Below are 22,899 nucleotides of genomic sequence, written 5' to 3'. Positions count from 1 at the left end.
TCATATGTACAGCCATTCCTCACACCCTGTAAATGCCCTACAATAATGTTTGTTTGAGTAAAGTAAAGATTAAAGAATCTCAAAACCAGTTGAAAACAATAAACATTATTGGCTGTATCTTTATGTAGAAGCTTTCACAATTTGAGCTACAATCATATTTTTACACTGCACTATTTAAAAAATGCAATTTTGTTTACATTCACTATTCATATCCTTGTACAATAAATATTTTAAGATATATATATATAATATCTAAGATAAGACATTTAAATATCTATGAATATATACACTACTGTTCAAACGTTTGGGGTTAGTTTTTAAAAGAAATTAATACTTTTATTTAGCAAGAACACAATCATTTAAAAGTGACAATAAAGAGCTTAAAGATTTACATTGTTACAAAAAATTTCTGTTTCAAATAAATGCTGTTCTTAATATTTTTATTACTGTTTTTGGGGTATTTCTGATGAAATCAATGCAGCCTTGGTGTATAAAAACTTGTTGAATGGTAGTCTAATCATCGGTTGTGGAAAGTACTGATATATATATATTCATGTTTCTGAGCTGAGGCAACCAGGAGGAAGTCTGTGGTTTTTGCATACGTGTGCTTAAATCCGAAAGAGCAAACTTTTTGATCAATAATGATTTCTGAGTGAATATGATTGTACAGTTAGTGAATGAGACCCTTTGTGAACAAAATAATGTATTGCTGCTGATTTTGGACTTGTGTACAATAGTTTTCCGGCATATTTCAGCACTGTCACAGTATGCTAATATATTCATTATGTCTAACTTTAAAGGAAAAGTGTGACATTTATGCATTGGTAGATCGATGGAGTATGTGGGAAATGAATCATTTGCTCTCATTGCATCAATTGTACTTAGAGTCTGTTTCTATGGGAACTTTTCTACGAATAGAATAGACAGTCTATGAAATCTGCATGAATAATGTCTTAATTCATTAAGGCAAAGACATTCTTGAACTTTGTGTCTTCCCCATATCGCAAGTAGAAGCAAAGTCATATCATACTTGCTGTCATATTCAATTTGCTTCACAGATTGACGCGAAAGGACATAATCAACTCCAATCAAAAACGGTTTGTGTCACGTTAACCAAATAAATAAATATTGTCCTCAGTGATGCCTTTGTTATTGTTTGTGAGTGTGCATGTGGGCGAAATACTCATATAGCTCATGGCTTTTATCATTTAGAGTAGCAGCACTCAGACATAAAGACGGAATGAAATGTGTTTTCACATTGCCAAAGCTACAATATGTTATGATGTTAGGAGGTTGCTATGGAAACTATAACTCTTTATGTGCAGGAAGAATACCTCATATCCACCAGCACCAGACTTGGATGATAAACATAGCAGGAGTCCTGTTGTTCCATTGGGTGAGATGTTTTGGCCAGTGTTGTTCTGAATCTGAACAGAGGAGCTTTACAGTAGCTCTGTGTGGAGGCTGTAAGTAGTCACGACTGACTTTGTTTCGGGCTCTCCGGCGCTGGATCTGAGAGGACCCCCTGCAAACCTGCCAAAACACATGACCGAGAAGCAATCAGAAGAAACAGTGTGGAAGGAAAAATGATGGTGGTGAAAATAGCCCATGACCTACATTTAGTAAATAAGATGACCTACAATCAGAAATACATGTGACATCAAAGACACTGAAGTTCACAAACCTATGAAAGCAGACATAAATATACATATATATGCTGATTTGATGCTCAAGAAAAAATAACCTTATTATCAATGTTAAAATCCGCGTGCTGCTTAAAGTCCCCGTGAACCGGAAGTTGCAAACGACTTTTCTCCAGTGTTGTGACGTATTTCTGAGAGAAACGGAATAGGCCTACTAAATGAGGCAAAATAGTGGGCGTGGCTTTTTTCCAACTAGCACCTGATTGGATCTAGAAAAGTAGGTGTTTTCGTTCAGCCTGTCTACTGTCAGTTGGAGGGGCGTGGTTACGGATGTTAAGCAGACACCCAAACCGTCAAACCTACGTCATCAGGGAAGGTCCTCCAGAGGGGAAATTTCAGATTTTGATTAAAGATTACGAAGCCAAAAAAAATGTTTTGTGTGGATTGACTTGCATGGATGAATTGTTCACCACAAAACGATCAATTTAGGCAAACAAAGTAAGTATGGTCAAATTTGAATTCATGGGGACTTTAAAGTACCACTGAAGTGCCTTGAAACGCACAGCATTATTCAATGTGAAACAGGAAGACAGGGCGGGACATAAAGAGCAGCTCCTCCCCTTTTTTAAAATAGCCAATAGCATTTAGTTTATATCACAGCTCAACCAAGGGCCTCTACCATGAAGCCGGTTTAGGTGCTAGCCCGATATGTTTTATTCCACAAAGAATGGCCTTCTCAGCTGCCATAGTTGCAACTCTTGCGTCATCAGAACAGTGCGTTCAACGCATCACCATTTCTGTTTAAAAAACATTGTGCAACGTTTTGTCGGCGCTGAACGCAGCCCTGGTCCGGGGCAGGTTATGTTCCAGGTAAGAGGTTGCAAACCGAAATTGGACCAATCAGCTGTGAGCAAAAGTTGTTGTCACGCCCGGCTTGGCCAGGTGTGGGCAATTAAGCCTGTATTGCCTACTGTTGATGTTCTGTGTCACTTTTAGGTGGAGCTGTTCCGGTGGGTCGTGCCATGCTAATTGGTGGACTGATGAGGGAGTTGATAAAATCATTGCCTTCCTGCTGGCTTGGTCTCTTCCTGCTATTTCGGCCTGACAATGAGAGGCTGGCGTCGGTCGGCACTCCTGGCCAGTTCTCTTTTTGTTATGCTTCCCATTTACTGTTCTTTGTAAATCATGTATTAATAAACTAGCATTTTAATTAAATATTAAGTTCAGTGTGGTCTCCCCTATGTCAACTCTACCTTGAGCCAAGTGGGCTTGACATATGGGGGCTCGTCCGGGATTGTTTGTTTGTGGTTGTTTAAGAATAATTGGAAAACCTATCCTTTAGTTTGGTTGATAGGGTACGATATTATTGAATAGTCTGTACAATGAGTGTGTTGGAGGATTTTTTTGCTGCTCCGTCGGAGAGTTTGTTAGTGGCGCAAACAAAAGAGCAATTGGTGAATGTTGCAGATTTTTATGAGATTGAACTTACACTGCCAAAAACAGCAAAGAAAGATAAATTGATAGATTTTATTCGTGATCGTTTGAAAGAAAATCAAGTGTTGCCCGAGGGTACTCTGGTAGAGCCTACCCCAGCAATGAAATTTCCAACAGACTCGTCTGTTTTAAATGTCCCAGCTAAAAGTAACGAATTAACCAATGAACAACAAAAGATACTTTTGCAGATGCAATTGGATCAAAAGAAATTGGAATTTGAGCAAAAGAAACTTGAAATAGAACAAGATTTAGAACGCAAGAGAATGGAGTCTATTGAGAGAGAAAAAGATTGTGTGTTTGAAAGGGAAAAACTGAAGCATTTGGAGTACGAACAGGAGCGGGCTCATGAACTGGAACGCACTCGGCTTAAGCTGATGGCTGAAGGTAAAGCCGGTGGACAGTCCACTCACAATTTGGGTGTGGCAAATATGATAAAGTTTCTTCCAAAGTTCAACGAACAGGATCCGGATATATTTTTCTCTTTGTTTGAAAATGTGGCTGCCGACCAGAATTGGAGTGATGAGGATAAGACTTTGCTTTTACAAACGGTATTACTTGGGCGTGCACAAGAGGCATTTTTTGGCATTGCCTTTTGTAGAAAGAAAGAGTTACAAATTGGTAAAAGAGGCTGTGTTAAAAAGCTACGAATTGATTCCTGAGGGTTATAGACAACGTTTTCGCAATTGGAGAAAGTCGGAAAAACAAACTCATGCTGATGTGGCCAGAGAGCTTAGTAGTTTTTTTAATCGCTGGCGCACAGCGGAGGGGATTGATTCGTTTAATGATTTGTGCGATTTGGTTATTTTGGAACAGTTTAAGAACATCTTGCCCGAACAGATTGCTACATATTTAAACGAACATAAGGTGAAGACAGCTGCCGAGGCTGCTGTCCTCGCTGATGGATATGTGTTGACGCATAGAAATCATATGCGGGATTTTTCTCCGCGTTACGATAATCGCAGGGAAAATCGCCCTGTCCGCGTTAATTCGGGTTCTCCTGGAAGGTTTTACCCTGCGCCTCGAAATAAAACATGGGAAAGTGAGGCCGACAGTAAGTGCCATTATTGTTTTGAATTAGGTCATTGGGAAAAGGAATGTCCACTCCAGTCTTGAGTGTCCGTAATAAGAGTAAAGTAAGCAATATCAAAGAGGTTGCCTGTGCCTCGTTGATTCCTGCTGCACAGTTGAGGAATGTTAAGTTAAATGGAACTCAAACTGACCCTGAGCATTCTAAAATGTTGTGGGAAGAACCTAAAACCACAGTGTCTGATTACGCTCCTTTTATCACCGAGGGGTTTGTTTCACTAGTGGGAGATGCTCATAGGGTACCAGTTAAAATATTGCGTGACACTGGAGCTTCGGAGAGTTTCATTTGCCAATCGGTCCTGCCTTTCTCCTATTTGTCTGATACTGGGAGTTTTGTGTTGATTCGAGGAATTGGGCTACAACCGTTTCCAGTGCCATTGCATAGAATTCAGTTGCAGTCGGGGTTTGTGAATGGAGAGGTGACTATAGCTGTACGTCCGACTCTACCAGTTGAAAATATTGACCTGATTATCGGAAATAATTTGGGAGGGGGTTGTGTGTGGCTGGAGAGGTCATGTCCGCCCCCTGTGGTTAAAACAGTGGCTACGTTATCAGTTGAGCCGGACAAATGTCTTAACGATTTTCCAGAGGTGTTCACTGCTTGCGCGGTGACGCGAGCAATGGCTCGTGCTCAGACAGTAAAACCATCTGATGTATCTAAGGCTAGTGCAGGTAAAATGTTTGTACCAGATTTACCAGCACCGTTATCTCCTAGTGAGGTAATTGAGGCGCAAAAGAATGATCGTAATCTCGAGAAGTATTTTGCTTTGGCCTCGGGTGATGATAATGTTGATCATGGTTATCTGATCCAAAATGGTTTGTTGCTGCGCAGGTGGTCACCTCGGGCGGACAATGATGTGGCAGATCAGGTGTTGCAAGTGGTGGTGGCTGTGGAATACCGGGAGTTGGTGTTAAAAGCAGTGCACGGAGAAGCGTCTGGGCATTTTGGGGTAAGGAAAACCTACAATCATGTATTGCAACATTTCTATTGCCCACGGATAAAAAGGGACATAGCGAGTTTCGTAAAAGGTTGCCATGCGTGTCAAATGGCAGGTAAACCAAATGTTTCGATTAAACCTGCGCCGCTACAACCCATTCGGTCCGTGGCCATTCCATTTGAACATCTGGTTATTGATTGTGTGGGTCCTTTGCCACAGTCAAAGTCTGGCAGTGTTTATCTTTTCACTGTGATGTGCCAAGCGACACGTTATCCTGCGGCGTATGCTTTAAGGACTATAACCACGAGGTCAATTGTGAAGGCTTTGTCTCAATTTATATCTATTTTTGGTTTACCAAAAGTAATACAGAGCGATCATGGGTCAAATTTTACGTCCAAGACATTTGCGGCGGCGTTAAAAGAACTGCGAGTAAAACATAATTTAAGTAGTGCATATCATGCCCAGAGCCAGGGGGTTCTGGAACGTTTTCATGCCACATTGAAATCGTTGTTACGTGCTTATTGTGTAGAACTTCAGAGAGATTGGGAAGAGGGCTTACCGTGGCTACTGTTGGCGGCCCGTGCGGTGGTACAGGAGAGCACGGGGTTTAGCACTAATGATTTAGTTTTTGGGCACAAAGTCCGCACCGTTTTATCGGTGTTGAGTGGGGATTTAGATGGTGGTGTGGAGATACCTGGGAATTTGGCCGATTATGTGCATGGCTTTCGCCGAAGGTTGTTCTTGGCTGGGAAGTTGGCTAATGAAAGTCTATGTGAAGCGCAAACTAAAATGAAGCGATGGTACGATCTTAAAGCAGAGGTAAGAGTATTTAGTCCTGGTGATCAAGTGGTTGCGTTGTTGCCAATTCTGGGTTCGGCATTAGAGGCTAAATATACTGATCCACATACTGTTGTGCGGAAAATATCGGAGAACAACTATGTGGTGTCCACCCCTGAGCGGAGGAGGAAAACACAACGGGTTCATGTTAATTTACTTAAACCATATTATTCCTCACCATTGCAGGTGGTGGGTGATGACAAGACTACTTATAGACCTGTTGGACTGGCTATTGGGGAGGGCGCATCCGACGCTTCTGAAGTGGCAGTTGGGGATGGGGTGCGGGATCCGGATGATGCGGTCCTGCAGGCTAGGCTAAATAATTCAGACACGTTGGTTAGCTTGGACAGCCTCTTGGGGCATTTGGATGGGGAACAACGTGATCAGTTAAAATCTTTACTTTTTGAGTTTTTGTCTTTGTTTTCCAACACACCTAGCTGCACCAGTCTTATTGAACATGACATTGATGTAGGGGATGCAAAACCCATTCGACAGAGATTTTACCGTGTTGCTCAGGACAAACGAAAAAGCTTGGATGCCAGTGTGAAATATCTGCTTGATAATGGCCTACCAAAACCATCATATTCGAGTTGGGCATCACCATGCTTACTTGTTAAAAAGTCGGATAGCACATTTAGGTTTTGTACAGACTATAGAAAGGTGAATGCGGTGACAAAGGCTGACTCCTTTCCTTTGCCACGTATCGAGGATTGTGTGGATCAGGTTGGTAGTGCTCGATATGTAAGTAAATTTGATTTATTAAAGGGGTATCATCAGGTACCGCTTACGCCTAGGGCGCAGGAAATTGCTACATTTATTACACCCAAGGGCGTAGGTTTAGGGGGGGACGCTAGGTACTAGTCCCAATCAATATTTTGAGATGACAAATTTGTCCCCACCAATATTTAGCAAGCTCATTTGAACTGCTATTTTGATATTTGCGCTGCAATTGGATCTTTGCCCATTTGGATCGATTCCAACGGCCAGGACGACGACAGTACAAGATACGCCGTAATTTGATTGGCGGCGGGGTATCTGACAGGCAGGCTACACGCGCGGGCCGGGACTACTTTTTGTGCTTGCACTCACTGGCAGCGAGCGAGCGGGTGGTGTGTGTGTGTGCGCGCGTGACGACGCCGACGGTAAGTTACCAGGGCTGTCTCTGCGTGCCATATACAAAGGCCAGAGTAAAACATTTTAATATTCCGGTTTTTTGCCCCTTTTTGTACTTTGTAGATCAGCTATGTCACCCAAGAAGAAGAAAGGGGACATACGAAGCTTTTTCATAAAGCAGAGTGTAAGTAGGCAAAAATAACTAGCAGTAGTAGTGACTGACCAGGCTTTCAAATGCAGATTAGTGGAAAATAGTATTAACTGGTGATCCTGGTTACCCAGGATATTGTTACAGTTAAACCTAGCTTGAAGCTTCTGCAATCTTTCAAGGTTATAGGAGCATTAATTAGGGGTGTGCAGCACAGAAAGACTCATGGGGGCGGGGGATGTCCCCACCAAAGCTGAGACCAAACCTACGCCCATGATTACACCTTCGGGGTTGTATTCTTACACCCGTATGAGTTTTGGACTGCGGAACGCCCCCTGCACCTTCCAACGTCTTATGAATCGTGTCATTGCGGGGTTGGAGGGGTGTGCAGTTTACATAGACAATGTGGTGTGTTACGCAGATACCTGGGAAATACACCTGGCGCGTATACGTTCCCTGTTTGAGAGGTTGGTGGCAGCAACGCTCACAGTGAATCTTGCAAAATGCGAGTTTGCCCAGGCCACCGTGGTTTTTTTGGGTAAGGTGGTGGGGCAGGGGCAAGTGCGGCCAATTAGGGCTAAAGTTTTGGCCATTGACCGGTTTCCTTCGCCGACTACCAAAAAAGAAGTAATGCGTTTTCTAGGAATGATTGGGTTTTATTGAAATTTTTGTTGTAATTTTTCAACCGTTGTGGCCCCACTTACCGATTTGTTAAAACAATCAGTCAGGTTTGTGTGGTCTGAGGATTGTAGGCGTGCATTTGAGAATGCAAAGCTTTTGTTGAGTTCTGCGCCTGTCCTGGCTGCACCAAAGTTGGATGACCCTTTCCAACTTCAAGTGGATGCAAGTCAGGTGGGGGCTGGCGCAGTGCTCATACAAAAGGATGAGCGAGATATTGAGCGACCAGTAGGTTATTTTTCACGCAAATTTAATCGCCACCAGCTTAATTATTCGACGATCGAAAAGGAGGCTCTAGCGTTGATCTGGGCGCTCCATCATTTCGAGGTATATGTGGGGGGTGGTTTACATCCCGTTGTGGTTTATTCAGACCACAATCCGCTCACATTCCTACAGTCTTTACAAAATGCTAATCAGCGTCTCATGCGGTGGGCGCTGTTTTTGCAGCCCTACATTCGTGGCGCTGACAATGTGTTAGCAGATGCGCTTTCTCGGGGCCCGGATGAGTCGATGTGATGTTTTTTTTTTTTTTTTTTGCCCTGTCCTTTTCTCATCTCTGTCCTCCCTTAATTAGTTATCCAAGGTGCCAGGATCTTGCTGGGTGGTAAGATACAGTGGAGATTTGGGGTGAGAGTGGTCAGTGTTGGTTATGGGCTGTAACAGTTGTGTTTACATGCATAAATGAGTGAATGTGCACGATTGAATGTGGGTATGGGATTTCAGTGTGATTGAGTTTAGGTTAATATTTACTTGGTATTTATTTGTTACTTTGGAGATTGGGAGTGTGTATCCGGAGTCCCTTTAATTTGGGCCTCTTTTTTTTCGGGGGGAGTGATGTCACGCCCGGCTTGGCCAGGTGTGGGCAATTAAGCCTGTATTGCCTACTGTTGATGTTCTGTGTCACTTTTAGGTGGAGCTGTTCCGGTGGGTCATGCCATGCTAATTGGTGGACTGATGAGGGAGTTGATAAAATCATTGCCTTCCTGCTGGCTTGGTCTCTTCCTGCTATTTCGGCCTGACAATGAGAGGCTGGCGTCGGTCGGCACTCCTGGCCAGTTCTCTTTTTGTTATGCTTCCCATTTACTGTTCTTTGTAAATCATGTATTAATAAACTAGCATTTTAATTAAATATTAAGTTCAGTGTGGTCTCCCCTATGTCAACTCTACCTTGAGCCAAGTGGGCTTGACAGTTGTCCTCTTTCATAGACAGCTATTTTCTTCTTGCTGTGTAAATTTAACAGTAGGCCTAAGGCTAACATATTCATACTAAAAGCCAAAAAAACTTCTATTTTGATTTCATGGGGATTTGAAAAAGAACGAAAGCGATTATTATTTTAATCAGCAAGGGTGCATTATATTGATCAAAAGTGACAGTAAATACAGTAATGTTACAAAAGATTTTTATTTCAAATGAATGCTGGTTTTCACCAAAAAATTAGGAACGCAAAAACGATTTTCAACATTGATAATAATCATGAATAAGGATCATTCTGGTTTTATTTAAAATTATAATAATACATCACAATATTACTGTTTAATTATATATTTTTGATCAAATAAATTCATCCTTGGTGAACATAAGAGACTTCTTTCCAACAAACAAACAAAAAAATCTTTGATTATTCCAAACGTTTGACCGGTAGACCCATGTCTGACTCTCCTCATGCTGCACACAATTAAGACAAAAGCAGTTGAGCCGGAGGTCGGACGCTACAGCTAATATGAGCCCCATATAATAGGGTTAATTGTGTTTATAAAACGGTTTGGCAATAATAAAATTAGAGCTCTCCTCCTAAAGGCCAGACTCCAGTCGGGAATGAACAAACGCGTTTCGGTCTTTCACATCATTTGTCCTATCAGCCTATCCGTAGTGACGTTTATTGTGAGCGTCAAACGGTGGTGAAAATGGTGAGTGAGCCAGCAGTTTATTTAGCGAATCATTGTTAAAATCGTTTCCTTCCCCCCACAATAATTCTGTTATGTGCAAATATAGTGTGTGAAAGCTGTGTATACGGGCGCGTGAATGGTAACGTTATCTCGTCGTAACTCTCTGCTAAATACCTCTTTATACATCGATGGATTAACACAACAATCATCCTCTGAAGAAACATTAATTGCTATTAAAAGCGTTACAGCCACTCTACTTACCCGCATACAACCTAAAACCTGTCAAAACGTAAATGCAATTTAAAGTTTCTCGATATTCCAAATATTTATTGTGTATTTTTGCGTATTTATTCCTGCAATCGGGTCGAAAACAACCAGTTCACCATTACAGATGTAACGTTAACGTTATATATTAAACACACGAATTAAAATCAGAGTAGGGTAATCAACTAATATTTTTTATTCTTCCATTACATGTAAAGTGCTCAGTGAAAGAGTCATTTTGGACATTATTTGTTTTTCATAATATAGGGCATCTAATTTACATAGAATTATATTTAGTCCTACTCCTTTTAAAATACAGGTACAGTACAGTAGCCATAATTCACACTTAAACATACGAATGTCACTGCATTAAATACAAAATAGCAAAAATAACTGATGATTCTAGAATTAATGCTGGTCTCAAATCAATTTTATTGGACGTATAGTCAGATCCTCTCAAGTTTACACATTATTATTATTAATATTTGTTATTAATATTATTATTATTAATAATAATACAATAAATCAATCTAACTTAAGCAAAATGCTCCAAAAAAAACACCATACAATCAAAATGTAACTGAAATCATATTATATTTCATTATATATAAACATACAGTTCTTGATATTTCTCGAATCTAAGTTTATTTTAATAATTTACTTATATTGACTGCGACATTCCCAGTTTCTGTGTTAATAATGTATTTATAATATATTTATTTGTAAGTGTATAGCCAAGAATCTTTATACGATGATTACGATTTCTACAAATATTTTGAAAAGATGTCTCTTATGCACACCACAGGCTGCATTAATTTGATATCTAAAGCAAGGATCATGTGACACTGAAGACTGAAGCAATGATGCTGAAAATGAAGCTTTGATCACAGGAATAAATCACACTCTATAATATATTCAAATAAAAAAGCAGTTATTTTAAATTGTAATAATATTTCACAACATCACTGATTTTTGATCACATACATTCAGTCTTCTTTCAAAAACATTAATAAATGTTCCTGATTGGTAGTGTACTATATGAACATTAGACATGAATCTTTCTCAACACAGGGCCAGAGTCAGAGCGGAGGACACGGACCAGGAGGTGGAAAGAAAGATGATAAGGTGACAAGAATAACATTAATATTTTAAAACGGCATCATCCAAGTGTCTATCCTTAGTAAATGACTTTATCTATCATCATTACAGGACAAGAAGAAGAAATATGAGCCGCCCATTCCATCTAGAGTGGGCAAGAGGAAGAGGAAGTCCAAGGGCCCTGATGCTGCCAGCAAACTGCCTCTAGGTACAGGCGTGACCTTTGCTGTTGAACTCAGGACTATCCTGTGGTTGGTTTTCGGCTAATGTCCGGTTGTCTCTCCGTATAGTCACCCCACACACACAGTGCAGACTGAAGCTCCTGAAGCAGGAGAGAATTAAAGATTACCTGCTGATGGAAGAGGAGTTCATCCGAAACCAGGAGCAGATGAAACCTCTAGAGGAGAAACAGGAGGTGCAGCATCCATCCTTTTCCTCTTTCTCTCTCTCGCTCTCTCTCTTTTGTTGGTCTGTACTGATGATGTTTCCGTTTGCGCTCTTCTTAGGAGGAGAGGTCAAAGGTCGATGACCTCAGGGGGACCCCTATGTCTGTGGGGACCCTGGAGGAGATCATCGATGACAATCATGCCATTGTCTCCACGTCTGTGGGCTCGGAGCATTATGTCAGCATCCTCTCGTTTGTTGACAAAGATCTGCTGGAGCCCGGCTGTTCCGTCTTACTCAATCACAAGGTCAGGATTGAATAGAATTAAATAGGATGAATCCTTCAAACTTTATTATTGACAATTATAATAATCAACTATTCCGAAGTAGTGTAGTTTAAACTGGAAAACAAGTTCCTTTAAAAATCGATTGAGACCTGAAACTAGATACATTTACTTGAGAAGCAACACTTCTTATGATATTAAGACTTGTTTTTAGAGAATGTGTCTTTAATAAGAGTTAATTTTGTCCTCCTCCTTTTCCATTTTACAAACAAGTTTAAAAACATGAAAAAATCTTCCAGTGCAGTAAGACAAAATATATTTATATTCAAGCTACGATCTATGAAAACAATTCATATATTATTCAGTGTGGCTTCATGTAAATGTATTTTGTTTTATGGATTTTTGGAAAACAAATAAAAATCTAATACTTTTTTTGTAGTTACAAGTGTTTGTGAGCCATTCCACCGAATGGGTGACATTTGCTTGTTGTAACTCTCCAAATTAAACTTGATTTTTTATCTTTTTTCAACACTGAATCTAATACTACACATATTTAACTATTCAAAATGTGTATTGGTCAATCTCAGCCAACTTTTTTTTTTTTTTTTTACAAGGTTTAAGCAGAAGATGGACACATATTTTCTCAGTCCTGTTACCGAAACTCATGTGCCATTTAAAAAGCATGTTTAAAAGCATGTCAATTAATTCCTTTGTTTTCCCCACAAGAAAGTGTTTATTTTAAAGAAATTGTTGGTTATATGTTTAAGTAATTGATATTTGTGGAAAAAAAATCACTATTTATTAAGGCAAGGTGTATTTTAATAAAAAACACAAAGCCATTTTTTTCATTTTAAAGAAGACCGAACCCTCAAGTTTACAATTGTTTTAATAATTTAATTTATTAAACTATTGTATAAATGATGGACCAAACAAAACTGATAAAAACACTGGTTTAACTTTATTTTTTTAGAAAAAAGAAAAAAAATAGTAACAGGAATGAACACATTGTAACAGGAATGAACACTTGGTAACAGGAATGAGCGTCCATATGTGTGTGTATTGGAGAGAGTCTACATGACTGTGTGTGCATAAGATTTCTGTGTTGAAGTGATGTACTATGTGCTAGAAGTACTTCACAGAGAAGGAGGTGGAAAGAGAAAGAAGGAGAGAGAGAAGAAGAGAGATGGAGGGAGAAAGAGGGAAGTTAAGACAAAAAAGGGGGAAAAGAGAGGGTTGCGGTTTCGCTCCTTCCATTGCAATATGCCATAGGTGTGTGTTTCTGGCACCTGCATAGTATGGGTTTTCTCCATTTTCTACAAAATATAAGAAAGACAAAGACACAACGTTTAAGTTACCTCGTGGTGGACTGGCTTCCTGGAAGTATGGTGTTCACATTATAAAACTAATGCTAATGTCTACAATATAAGTAATTGCAACCTTAAAACTCATAATTCAGGTGAATAGTATTATATAAACTAATATTTACAGTATTAAATCAACAAAACAGAGGACTCTACTCACTCCTGTTACTTTAACTCACTCCTGTTATTTATTCATATAAGCAACAGGACTGAAAGTAACAGGATTGAGTTTTTAAGCAAAAAGTTATCAAATACATGCCATATGGTCACATAGCATACATGCTAACAGCATGAGGACACTGAGCAATTTCTAGTGACTTACCAAAAGTTCATATTTTTAAAATAAACAAATAAAATCTAAGAAATAATTTAGGTAACAGGACAGTATGTTGAGATTTACCTTCTCAGTCATAGTTACAATTTCATCAAATATACAGAAATTAAAATGAGAGGACTTACTTATGGTCTTCCCATTGCCTTCAGAAGATCCAGATGATCCAACTTCCTGTTGAAAATGTGTCTTGTGGAATATTCCAAATTTTTCAGAGGGGGGGGATGTGTTAGGATAACAGGACTGAGTGAAAACCCGGGGACAGGACTAAAAATTGTATTTTATCTAAAATATTAGATAAAATATTTTTTTCTCATGAAAAAAAAACATTTTAAAGCATAGATTGGATATAAAGTCACACAACAATGCAAACAAATTAAGATTTCTGAAGGATTTTAATCATCATATTTCATGGTAAATTTTAGAGATAAAGAGTGGGGACATGCAGAAAATGCTATTTTTTAGTGTTCCATGTAGTTTTTATTAATGTTTTTAATTATACATTTTAAATTTGTAGTTAGCTTAATGTGCAGGACATTTTGCTTAATAATAAAATGTCTTTTAGAGTTAAATTTCATGCAATTTTAAACATTTAATGTCCTGAGGACAGAAATGTCACCCTTTCGGTAGAATGGCTCTTGTATGCTTTCCTGTATATTCTGGGTGCCGAAGATTGGTAGATTGACCTATTAAATGTGATGATGTTGTTTATAGGTCCATGCTGTCATCGGGGTGCTGATGGACGACACTGACCCTCTTGTGACAGTCATGAAGGTGGAGAAGGCTCCGCAAGAGACATACGCAGACATCGGTGGACTGGACGCCCAGATACAAGAAATTAAGGCAAGATAAAGACATCTGTATTGGATTGAAAGACCAGATGTGTTTACTAGTGGGAAATCACCATACAAAATTGTATTAAAGGGACACTATGTAACTTTTGGCCCTCTAGTGGTTAAAAACCAAAACCGCATGCATTTTGCAGAAGAACATTGTTTTGTTTGTCCATCGGTTCTGCGTGACTTCTGATGAATATGACCCTTCACAATACATATTGCTTTACAATGAATTCTGTTAGAGCTACATAAGGCAATTTATCTGTTCAATAAAATACCTTTCTCACCGGTTGAGTAATAAAAACGCAATTTCTGCATCGGTTTTACAACATTTCAAATCCCTCAGCTCTCGGTAAGCATGTGACGGTATCGAATTGCAATAATTGCTGAAGCTTTTATCATAGCTGGGTGACAGTGGCAAGGAAAAACTAAAAAAAATTCTTAAAACAAAATAAACTATATTTAGTGCTATTAAAATACATTTGAATCGTGTTGAAAATGCTGTCTCAGGGTTTATACACTACAGTTAAAAAGTTTTTTTCAAAGTAAGAAATTACTATTATTTAGCAAGAGCACGTTAAATTGATCAAAAGTTACAGTAAAGACATTTATAATGTTATAAAACATTTCTATTTCAAATAAATGTTTTTTATCACTAAAGAATCATTAAACTTTTTGAACAATAGTATGACATTATATAACATTTTTATTAATGCTCAAACAAGTATTTTATAAATATTTTCTAAGTAAATATTGCTTAAGGCATTTTTTCATTTCTTTTGGTTTTAGTACAATGATAATATAGAAGCTGATTATTCGATTTTATCATTTTGAAAACAACTAGTTTTTTAAATCTAGTCTTTATAGATGGAAATATAGAATAGTTCAAAAAGAAACTGCAGGTATTTGGTGATGTTTAATCAGATAAAGATGATTCTATGCTGCTTAACATATGTTTTGTCCTGCAGGAGTCTGTGGAGCTGCCGCTGACCCATCCAGAGTATTATGAGGAAATGGGGATAAAGCCTCCCAAAGGGGTCATTCTCTACGGCGCCCCTGGAACAGGTGAGTCCAACACCACTGTTTGTTTACAGAATTCACAGAAAGAAATACATTATCATGGGCATGTGGTGACGTCACAAATCTTGATCTGTCATATAATCAGGTAAAACCCTCCTTGCCAAAGCGGTGGCCAATCAGACGTCTGCAACGTTTTTGCGCGTTGTTGGTTCAGAGCTGATTCAGAAGTATCTCGGCGACGGCCCTAAATTAGTGCGCGAGCTCTTCAGGGTGGCCGAGGAACACGCACCCTCCATCGTCTTCATCGATGAGATTGACGCCATTGGAACTAAGAGGTAGAGCAATATTATGAAATAATCCAAATATGCTCATATCCATTGCAATGCATACACATTTTTGGTCTTTATTAAAGTGCCCCTATAATGCTATTTTAAAGGTTTCTAATGTTGTTTTGGAGGTCTCTTACAAAAGGTTTATATGCATCCAAGGACAAAACACACTTTCATTTTCTTACAATATATTTGCAACATCAAATCTTTTCTCACAGTGTCTGAAATGGTTCAATAAAGAATTCAGTCTCTCTAAACCCCTTGTTTCTGAGAGTCTACTCTGCTCTGATTGGTCAGATGGCCCAGTCTGTTGTGATTGGTCTACTCTGCTCTGATTGGTGAGATGGCCCAGTCTGTTGTGATTGGTCTACTCTGCTCTGATTGGTCAGATGGCCCAGTCTGTTGTGATTGGTCTACTCTGCTCTGATTGGTCAGATGGCCCAGTCTGTTGTGATTGGTCTACTCTGCTCTGATTGGTGAGATGGCCCAGTCTGTTGTGATTGGTCTACTCTGCTCTGATTGGTCAGATGGCCCAGTCTGTTGTGATTGGTCTACTCTGCTCTGATTGGTCAGATGGCCCAGTCTGTTTTGATTGGTCTACTCTGCTCTGATTGGTCAGATGGCCCAGTCTGTTGTGATTGGTGTAAGACGAATCACTGACAAAGCATTTTCGGCTGGAGACCATTTATCATGCACTTTGAAACTTTGCAGACCTTTTACACATACAAACAGCTATATTACACACTACATGAAATGTAATATCTGGAAAAGCATAATATGGGTATTTTAAAAGATACTGTGTCATGGTGTACCCTGAATAACTCTGTGCAGATACGACTCAAACTCAGGAGGTGAACGTGAAATTCAGAGAACCATGTTGGAACTGCTCAACCAGCTGGATGGCTTTGATTCGCGTGGAGATGTGAAGGTCATTATGGCTACCAACAGAATAGAAACCCTTGACCCTGCTCTTATTAGACCGGGTAAGATGCTACTGCAAACTGATACTATGATATTCTAAGTCTGTGTGTACTTTAGGTGCAACTTCAAGCAGAGGTGTGATGAAGTAACGGATTACAAATGAGTCTGACCCATGGCGTTATACTGCATCTCTGTCAGCACGTGATGTGATAAAACGACAGCTCGTTAATAAAAAAACATTAGTTTGATCCGTTTCATACAATCCGCCTTCATGTAGCATGTGCACTTGCGCAAAAACATTTTTCAAGCTAAACAGTTTTGTTCCAGTCAGTTGTGGACGCTGCCGATAGAGCAGCCTATTCGCCGTGGCCCCGCAGAGAGACGTGCGTTTGTGTGTGATTTTAAAAATTATATTTATTATCTGTATAACTATTTGAGTAAATGTAGCTTTGTAAAAGGTAGGGGATGATGCCCCCCACACCCCCCTTTTTAGAACAATGTGTATTTATGTTTAAATAGTAACATATTCAATTGTGTTAGCTCACTATATTTGCCTATTTCAATGTGTAAGGCGAGGTAAACTGTTTGATAATATTAGTGAATCCCATTTCTTTATCACAGAACGCTAAAACTAGAACTGTTATGGAGGAGAGAAATGGCTCTTTTTAATCTTTTGTGATTCTGAACTCTCAAATGAGTTTCCAATAGTTTTTGTATTCTTTGCACTGTTCTGAACATTGATATTTTATGTGCAACAATTGCTCGCTCGGTGTTTATTAAGGACTTTCAACTTTTTTTCATAGATTATGATTTAAATGGTGAAGAGTGTACTTAAAATGACAACATTTTGAGTTGGCAGTCAAAATTTAAACCGTAGGATGATAGATGTTCCTCATTCTCCCTTGCAAACAGTAAAAGATAATGTGAATAACAGTATGTACACTCACTGTTTTCTACATTTTTAAATTGCAGTGCACAGTGTTTATTAGGGGTAGAATCCGCAGCTCAGTACTCACTACTCATGAGTACTTTTGGTCACACTTTAGTTTAGGGTCCAATTCTCACTATTAACTAACTACTAACTACGACTTTTGCCTCAATGAACTCCTAATTACTGTTTATTAATAGTTAGTAAAAGAGTTGTTAAGTTTAGCTATTGAGGATTAAGGGATGTGGAGTATGGTCATGCAGAATAAGGCATCATTATGTGCTTTATAAGTACTAATAAAGAGCTAATATCCTCGTAATATGCATGCAAATAAGCAACTAGTTAATAGTGAGAATTGGACCCCAAACTAAAGTGTTACTGTACTTTTAAATACGCTACTCAAGTAAAAAACTCGTGTCTGTCTTCCTCTCCAGGTCGTATCGACCGTAAGATTGAGTTCCCGTTACCAGATGAGAAAACCAAAAGAAGGATCTTCCAGATTCACACCAGCAGAATGACTGTGGCCACGGATGTGAACCTGGACGACCTCATCCTGGCTAAAGACGACCTTTCAGGAGCCGATATTAAGGTATGTTGATGTGTTTGTCAGGGGTTTAGTTCATCTTAAAGTGTTGCAGAACGCTCTGCTGCCCTCTTGTGTTGTTTTTCATCTTTTCAGGATGCAGATGACTTGTTCATTATATCTCATCTCTTGATTTCCTGTCTCCTCAGGCCATCTGTACAGAAGCAGGGCTCATGGCCCTCAGAGAACGCAGGATGAAGGTCACCAACGAGGACTTCAAGAAGTCTAAAGAAAATGTGTTGTATAAGAAGCAGGAGGGCACCCCCGAAGGGCTCTATCTCTAATCTTCCTCCAGTTTTTATTGAATCTATGTGAATATGTGAGTGTGACACATTTGGCTATAATATGCGCATGTTTTTGACTGACGATTTGTTATTCGGTCATGTGATCAGAAAATAAATGCTAGAGCTGTATGAGAGAGTTGATTGGTTTGTTTCTTCTCCTTAGCTCACATAAGGTGATAATGGGATATGTGCTTGTGCTTACCAAGGCTGCATTTATTTGATAAAAAAATACTGCAAAATTTATTTCAGAATTTACAATAACTGTTTTCTATGTAAATATATCGTAATTCCTGTGATGTCAAAGCTGAATTTTCAGCTTCATTACTCCAGTCTTCAGTGTCACATGATCTTTCAGAAATCATTCTAATATGCTGATTTGACGCTCAAATATGATCAATTATTATTGGTTCTCAATTATTAATAATAGGTATTATTATTGTTAATAATAATGTTGAAAGCCATTTTTGTTTAATATATTTATACTTTTGCTTAAAATTTTAAACCGTAACATTTGATCAATTGCATCCATGTTGAATAAATTGATTTTTTTTTTTTAAATCTTACTTACCCCAAACTTTGAATGTTAGTGTATCACGGTTTCCACAAAAATATGAATCAGCACAACTGTTTTCAACATTGATAATAATCAGAAATGTTTCTTGAGCAGCAAATCATCATATTAGAATGATTTCTGAAGGATCATGTGACTCTGAAGACTGGAGTAATGATGCTGAAAATACAGCTTTACTCACAGGAATAAATGGCATTTTAAAAAATATATTAAAACAGTTATTGTAAATTGCATTAATATGGCACAGTATTACTGTTATGTTTTTTTCTAAGTATCAGGTTAACCCTATGTCATGGGCACAAAATGTCCCCACAAAGATGGCAATATCTGAAATCCTTGTCCTTGTGGGAACATTTTTTGGTCCCCACGAGGAAAACGGCTTATAAATCACACCGCGTGAAAATGTAAAAATGCAGAAAGTTTTCTGTGATGAGTGGTTAGTGTAAAGGGATAGAATATACAGTTTGTACAGTTTAAAAACCATTATGGCTTCGGAAAGAAACTGTCAATCTGTTGCTTTTTAATGTCCTAGTTTTTCATTCATTTGAATGTTCTTAGGTTTCGATTTCAAGGAATTTTACTGAAAATCTGTTCTCCTGAACTTCATTATCTTAATCAGAAAGTCATAGTAAGAGCCTGCAGAGAAAGCATATCCTCAGAGAGAGGAACGATTAATTTCCCTTCCGCAGAGGTTCTGCTAATTATTAGACGAAAGGACCAGCGTCTTTTCTCCAGCTTGACTCTGCAGAGACTGCCATAATTAATGCAGCGTTTTTAGATTGTTCTCGTCTCAATCTCAGTTCTCCGTTCCCCTTAATTATTTAAAACAACCTCAACAACACTTACTGGGTGTGCTGCAGCTCTTATTTGTGCACGTTATTTCTAAATACATTATTATTAAATATTATGGCAGACATTCACCTTATTAGGAGTGCTACTGTATATAAAATGCTTTAAATCCACTAGGAAGAAAGTTTTCCTCTTTTCAGTCCTGTCTTGAAGACGTCATTCGTATCGACTTCTGCAAAGCAGCGTGAAGAGTGTGATGGAAATGCTTCCCTTGATGTAAAGGAGCGTCTAATGAAAGTGTCCAGTCAGCAGAAAGCAGTCAGTCTGCGGCCCTTCACGGGATCAGTGCTGCATTCTCCTTAAATCATTCGAGACTAGCTCACGTGGACCGAAAGCTGCATGCAGGACCCTTGGATGTGTGTGTCACAGGGGCAAAGCTTCTACAACTCGAGCCCGGTTCATCAGTGATCCTCCACACTAAGGACACTAGGTGTCGTGTTTGCCCATTTTAATAGAACATACTCTTCTTGGCAAGAGGTAACACAACAAGGCCATGTATATAGATATATACATATATATATACACTCACCGGCCACTTTATTAGGTACACCTGTCCAACTGCTCGTTAACACTTAATTTCTAAGCAGCCAATCACATGGCGGCAACTCAGTGCATTTAGGCATGTAGACATGGTCAAGACAATCTCCTGCAGTTCAAACCGAGCATCAGTATGGGGAAGAAAGTTGATTTGAGTGACTTTGAACGTGGCATGATTGTTGGTGCCAGAAGGGCTGGTCTGAGTATTTCAGAAACTGCTAATCTACTGGGATTTTCACGCACAACCATCTCTAGGGTTTACAGAGAATGGTCCGAAAAAGAAAAAACATCCAGTGAGCGGCAGTTCTGTGGGCGGAAATGCCTTGTTGATGCCAGAGGTCAGAGGAGAATGGCCAGACTGGTTCGAGCTGATAGAAGGGCAACAGTGACTGAAATAACCACTCGTTACAACCGAGGTATGCAGCAAAGCATTTGTGAAGCCACAACACGCACAACCTTGAGGCGGATGGGCTACAACAGCAGAAGACTCCACCGGGTACCACTCATCTCCACTACAAATAGGAAAAAGAGGCTACAATTTGCAAGAGCTCACCAAAATTGAACAGTTGAAGACTGGAAAAATGTGGCCTGGTCTGATGAGTCTCGATTTCTGTTGAGACATTCAGATGTTAGAGTCAGAATTTGGCGTAAACAGAATGAGAACATGGAACCATCATGCCTTGTTACCACTGTGCAGGCTGGTGGTGGTGGTGTAATGGTGTGGGGGATGTTTTCCTGGCACACTTTAGGCCCCTTAGTGCCAATTGGGCATCGTTTAAATGCCACGGCCTACCTGAGCATTGTTTCTGACCATGTCCATCCCTTTATGGCCACCATGTACCCATCCTCTGATGGCTACTTCCAGCATGTCACAAAGCTCTAATCATTTCAAATTGGTTTCTTGAACATGACAATGAGTTCACTGTACTAAAATGGCCTCCACAGTCACCAGATCTCAACCCAATAGAGCATCTTTGGGATGTGGTGGAACGGGAGATTCGCATCATGGATGTGCAGCCGACAAATCTGCGGCAACTGTGTGATGCCATCATGTCAATATGGACCAAACTCCCTGAGGAATGCTTCCAGCACCTTGTTGAATCTATGCCACGAAGAATTGAGGCAGTTCTGAAGGCAAAAGGGGGTCCAACCCGTTACTAGCATGGGGTACCTAATAAAGTGGCCGGTGAGTGTATATATATATCATTTTTGGCAATGTTGTAAGTATTTGTTACTTTCTTGTAAAATATATTTTTCTCAAAAAATGCAAGATACTTTATTAAAAAAAAATATTAGTCCGAACTCACCCCTGTCACACAAACCATTCTCCGCCTATAATCATTTAAACTCCACCCTTATGTGACATCATTTACTAGAAATGACATCATTCAGGTCTCTTTAACAGTGATTCAGAAGATGATAATTGGTACCCTACTTTTTCATACATATTTTTGATGCGTATTATTGTCGGGGAAGGTAGTGTCAAGGTTAACAACTCAACCCCATCACATTAAATTAAGATGGACAATTTTTTTTTTTTTTTTTTTTAAATCCATAAGTATATACAATGTACTTGTTTTATTGCTGCCATATATGGTCTACTCTCCTGCACTACACGAGGAGCAGTGGTCATTTTGAGCAAAAAACACCAACATCTCTGTGTATTTCTCATTGTTTCGGGGTTGAAAACTTTTAATAAAATATGTCAATAACATAAAATAGTCATTGTTTCAGTAAATATATACTTACCAAAATCATGACAACTCATAATTTTGTTATAAATAGAATATTTGATGTTAATGTGTCCCTTTAAACTTTGACGCGCATCCTATGTCAGAGATGGAAGCCACATCAGCAGCAGAAAGAGTTGTTATTTTTTGGGGGGAAAAAATAGGAAAGACTATTAAAAATAAAGGCATTTCTTGCTGATTACCACCTGACATGTTAAGGACTAACACAGGAAAATAAAAGTTATTTAATGCCTGAGGTGGGAAAATATGATTTTGTGTAGGTTTGATATTTGCCAAATGATGTGGGGTATTAAGAAAATGAATATGTCGTTTTAAAAAAAATCCAAGTTGAAATATTACCGATTCCCAGGAATGACCCATATATTAGGATGTGGTTACTGTGTGGTAGAGAGCATAACTACCTATAAAACAGTGTGTGTGCTTTTTGCTGCTAAATATTTAGTGAAAACTGTGACACAGTTTCTTTAGGATTATTTTATAAATTTAAAGTTTAAAAGAACAGCATTTATTGAAATGGTCTAACATTATAAATTAAACTGTCCCTTTTGATAAATGTATTGTGTCCTTGCTGAATAAAAACATTTTATTTTACTAATCTACGATATCCAAGTAGCCTACTACAAGATTAATAGGCCTGATTTTCAGTTCTACTGAGGTAGAAAATACTCTTTAAAATCGAAATATGGTTAAATACAGCGCACAGGTTTATGCACTGCATTATAATTTATAATTTACGTATTTAAT

The 22,899-nt window shown here is 38.9% G+C and overlaps 1 protein-coding gene across 1 annotated transcript; it reads left to right on the top strand.

Moving 5' to 3' along the window:
• Window positions 1-9,777: 9,777 nt before the first annotated feature.
• On the top strand, window positions 9,778-18,579 carry psmc1b (proteasome 26S subunit, ATPase 1b). Its single transcript, XM_056262736.1, has 11 exons — window positions 9,778-9,845; window positions 11,160-11,213; window positions 11,298-11,394; window positions 11,477-11,601; window positions 11,693-11,878; window positions 14,261-14,389; window positions 15,351-15,447; window positions 15,548-15,737; window positions 16,563-16,714; window positions 18,015-18,169; window positions 18,313-18,579. Exons 1-11 carry the CDS (start codon window positions 9,843-9,845, stop codon window positions 18,445-18,447), a joined length of 1,323 nt encoding a protein of 440 aa, XP_056118711.1. The 5' UTR covers window positions 9,778-9,842; the 3' UTR covers window positions 18,448-18,579.
• Window positions 18,580-22,899: the final 4,320 nt, after the last annotated feature.

Source organism: Rhinichthys klamathensis, unplaced genomic scaffold (assembly GCF_029890125.1).
Source record: "Rhinichthys klamathensis goyatoka isolate OS25496 unplaced genomic scaffold, OSU_Roscu_1.1 h1tg000196l_1, whole genome shotgun sequence".
Classification (NCBI taxonomy): Eukaryota; Metazoa; Chordata; class Actinopteri; order Cypriniformes; family Leuciscidae; genus Rhinichthys; species Rhinichthys klamathensis.
This window is presented reverse-complemented; position numbering and strand designations above follow the sequence as displayed.

What these genes read in the sequence shown, in the direction of transcription:
- psmc1b (XM_056262736.1), top strand. An exon ending in GTGGAAAGAAAGATGATAAG is followed by an intron (nt 11,214 to 11,297) that starts GTGACAAGAATA and finishes TCATCATTACAG; the next exon opens with GACAAGAAGAAGAAATATGA. An exon ending in CCCAGATACAAGAAATTAAG is followed by an intron (nt 14,390 to 15,350) that starts GCAAGATAAAGA and finishes TTTGTCCTGCAG; the next exon opens with GAGTCTGTGGAGCTGCCGCT.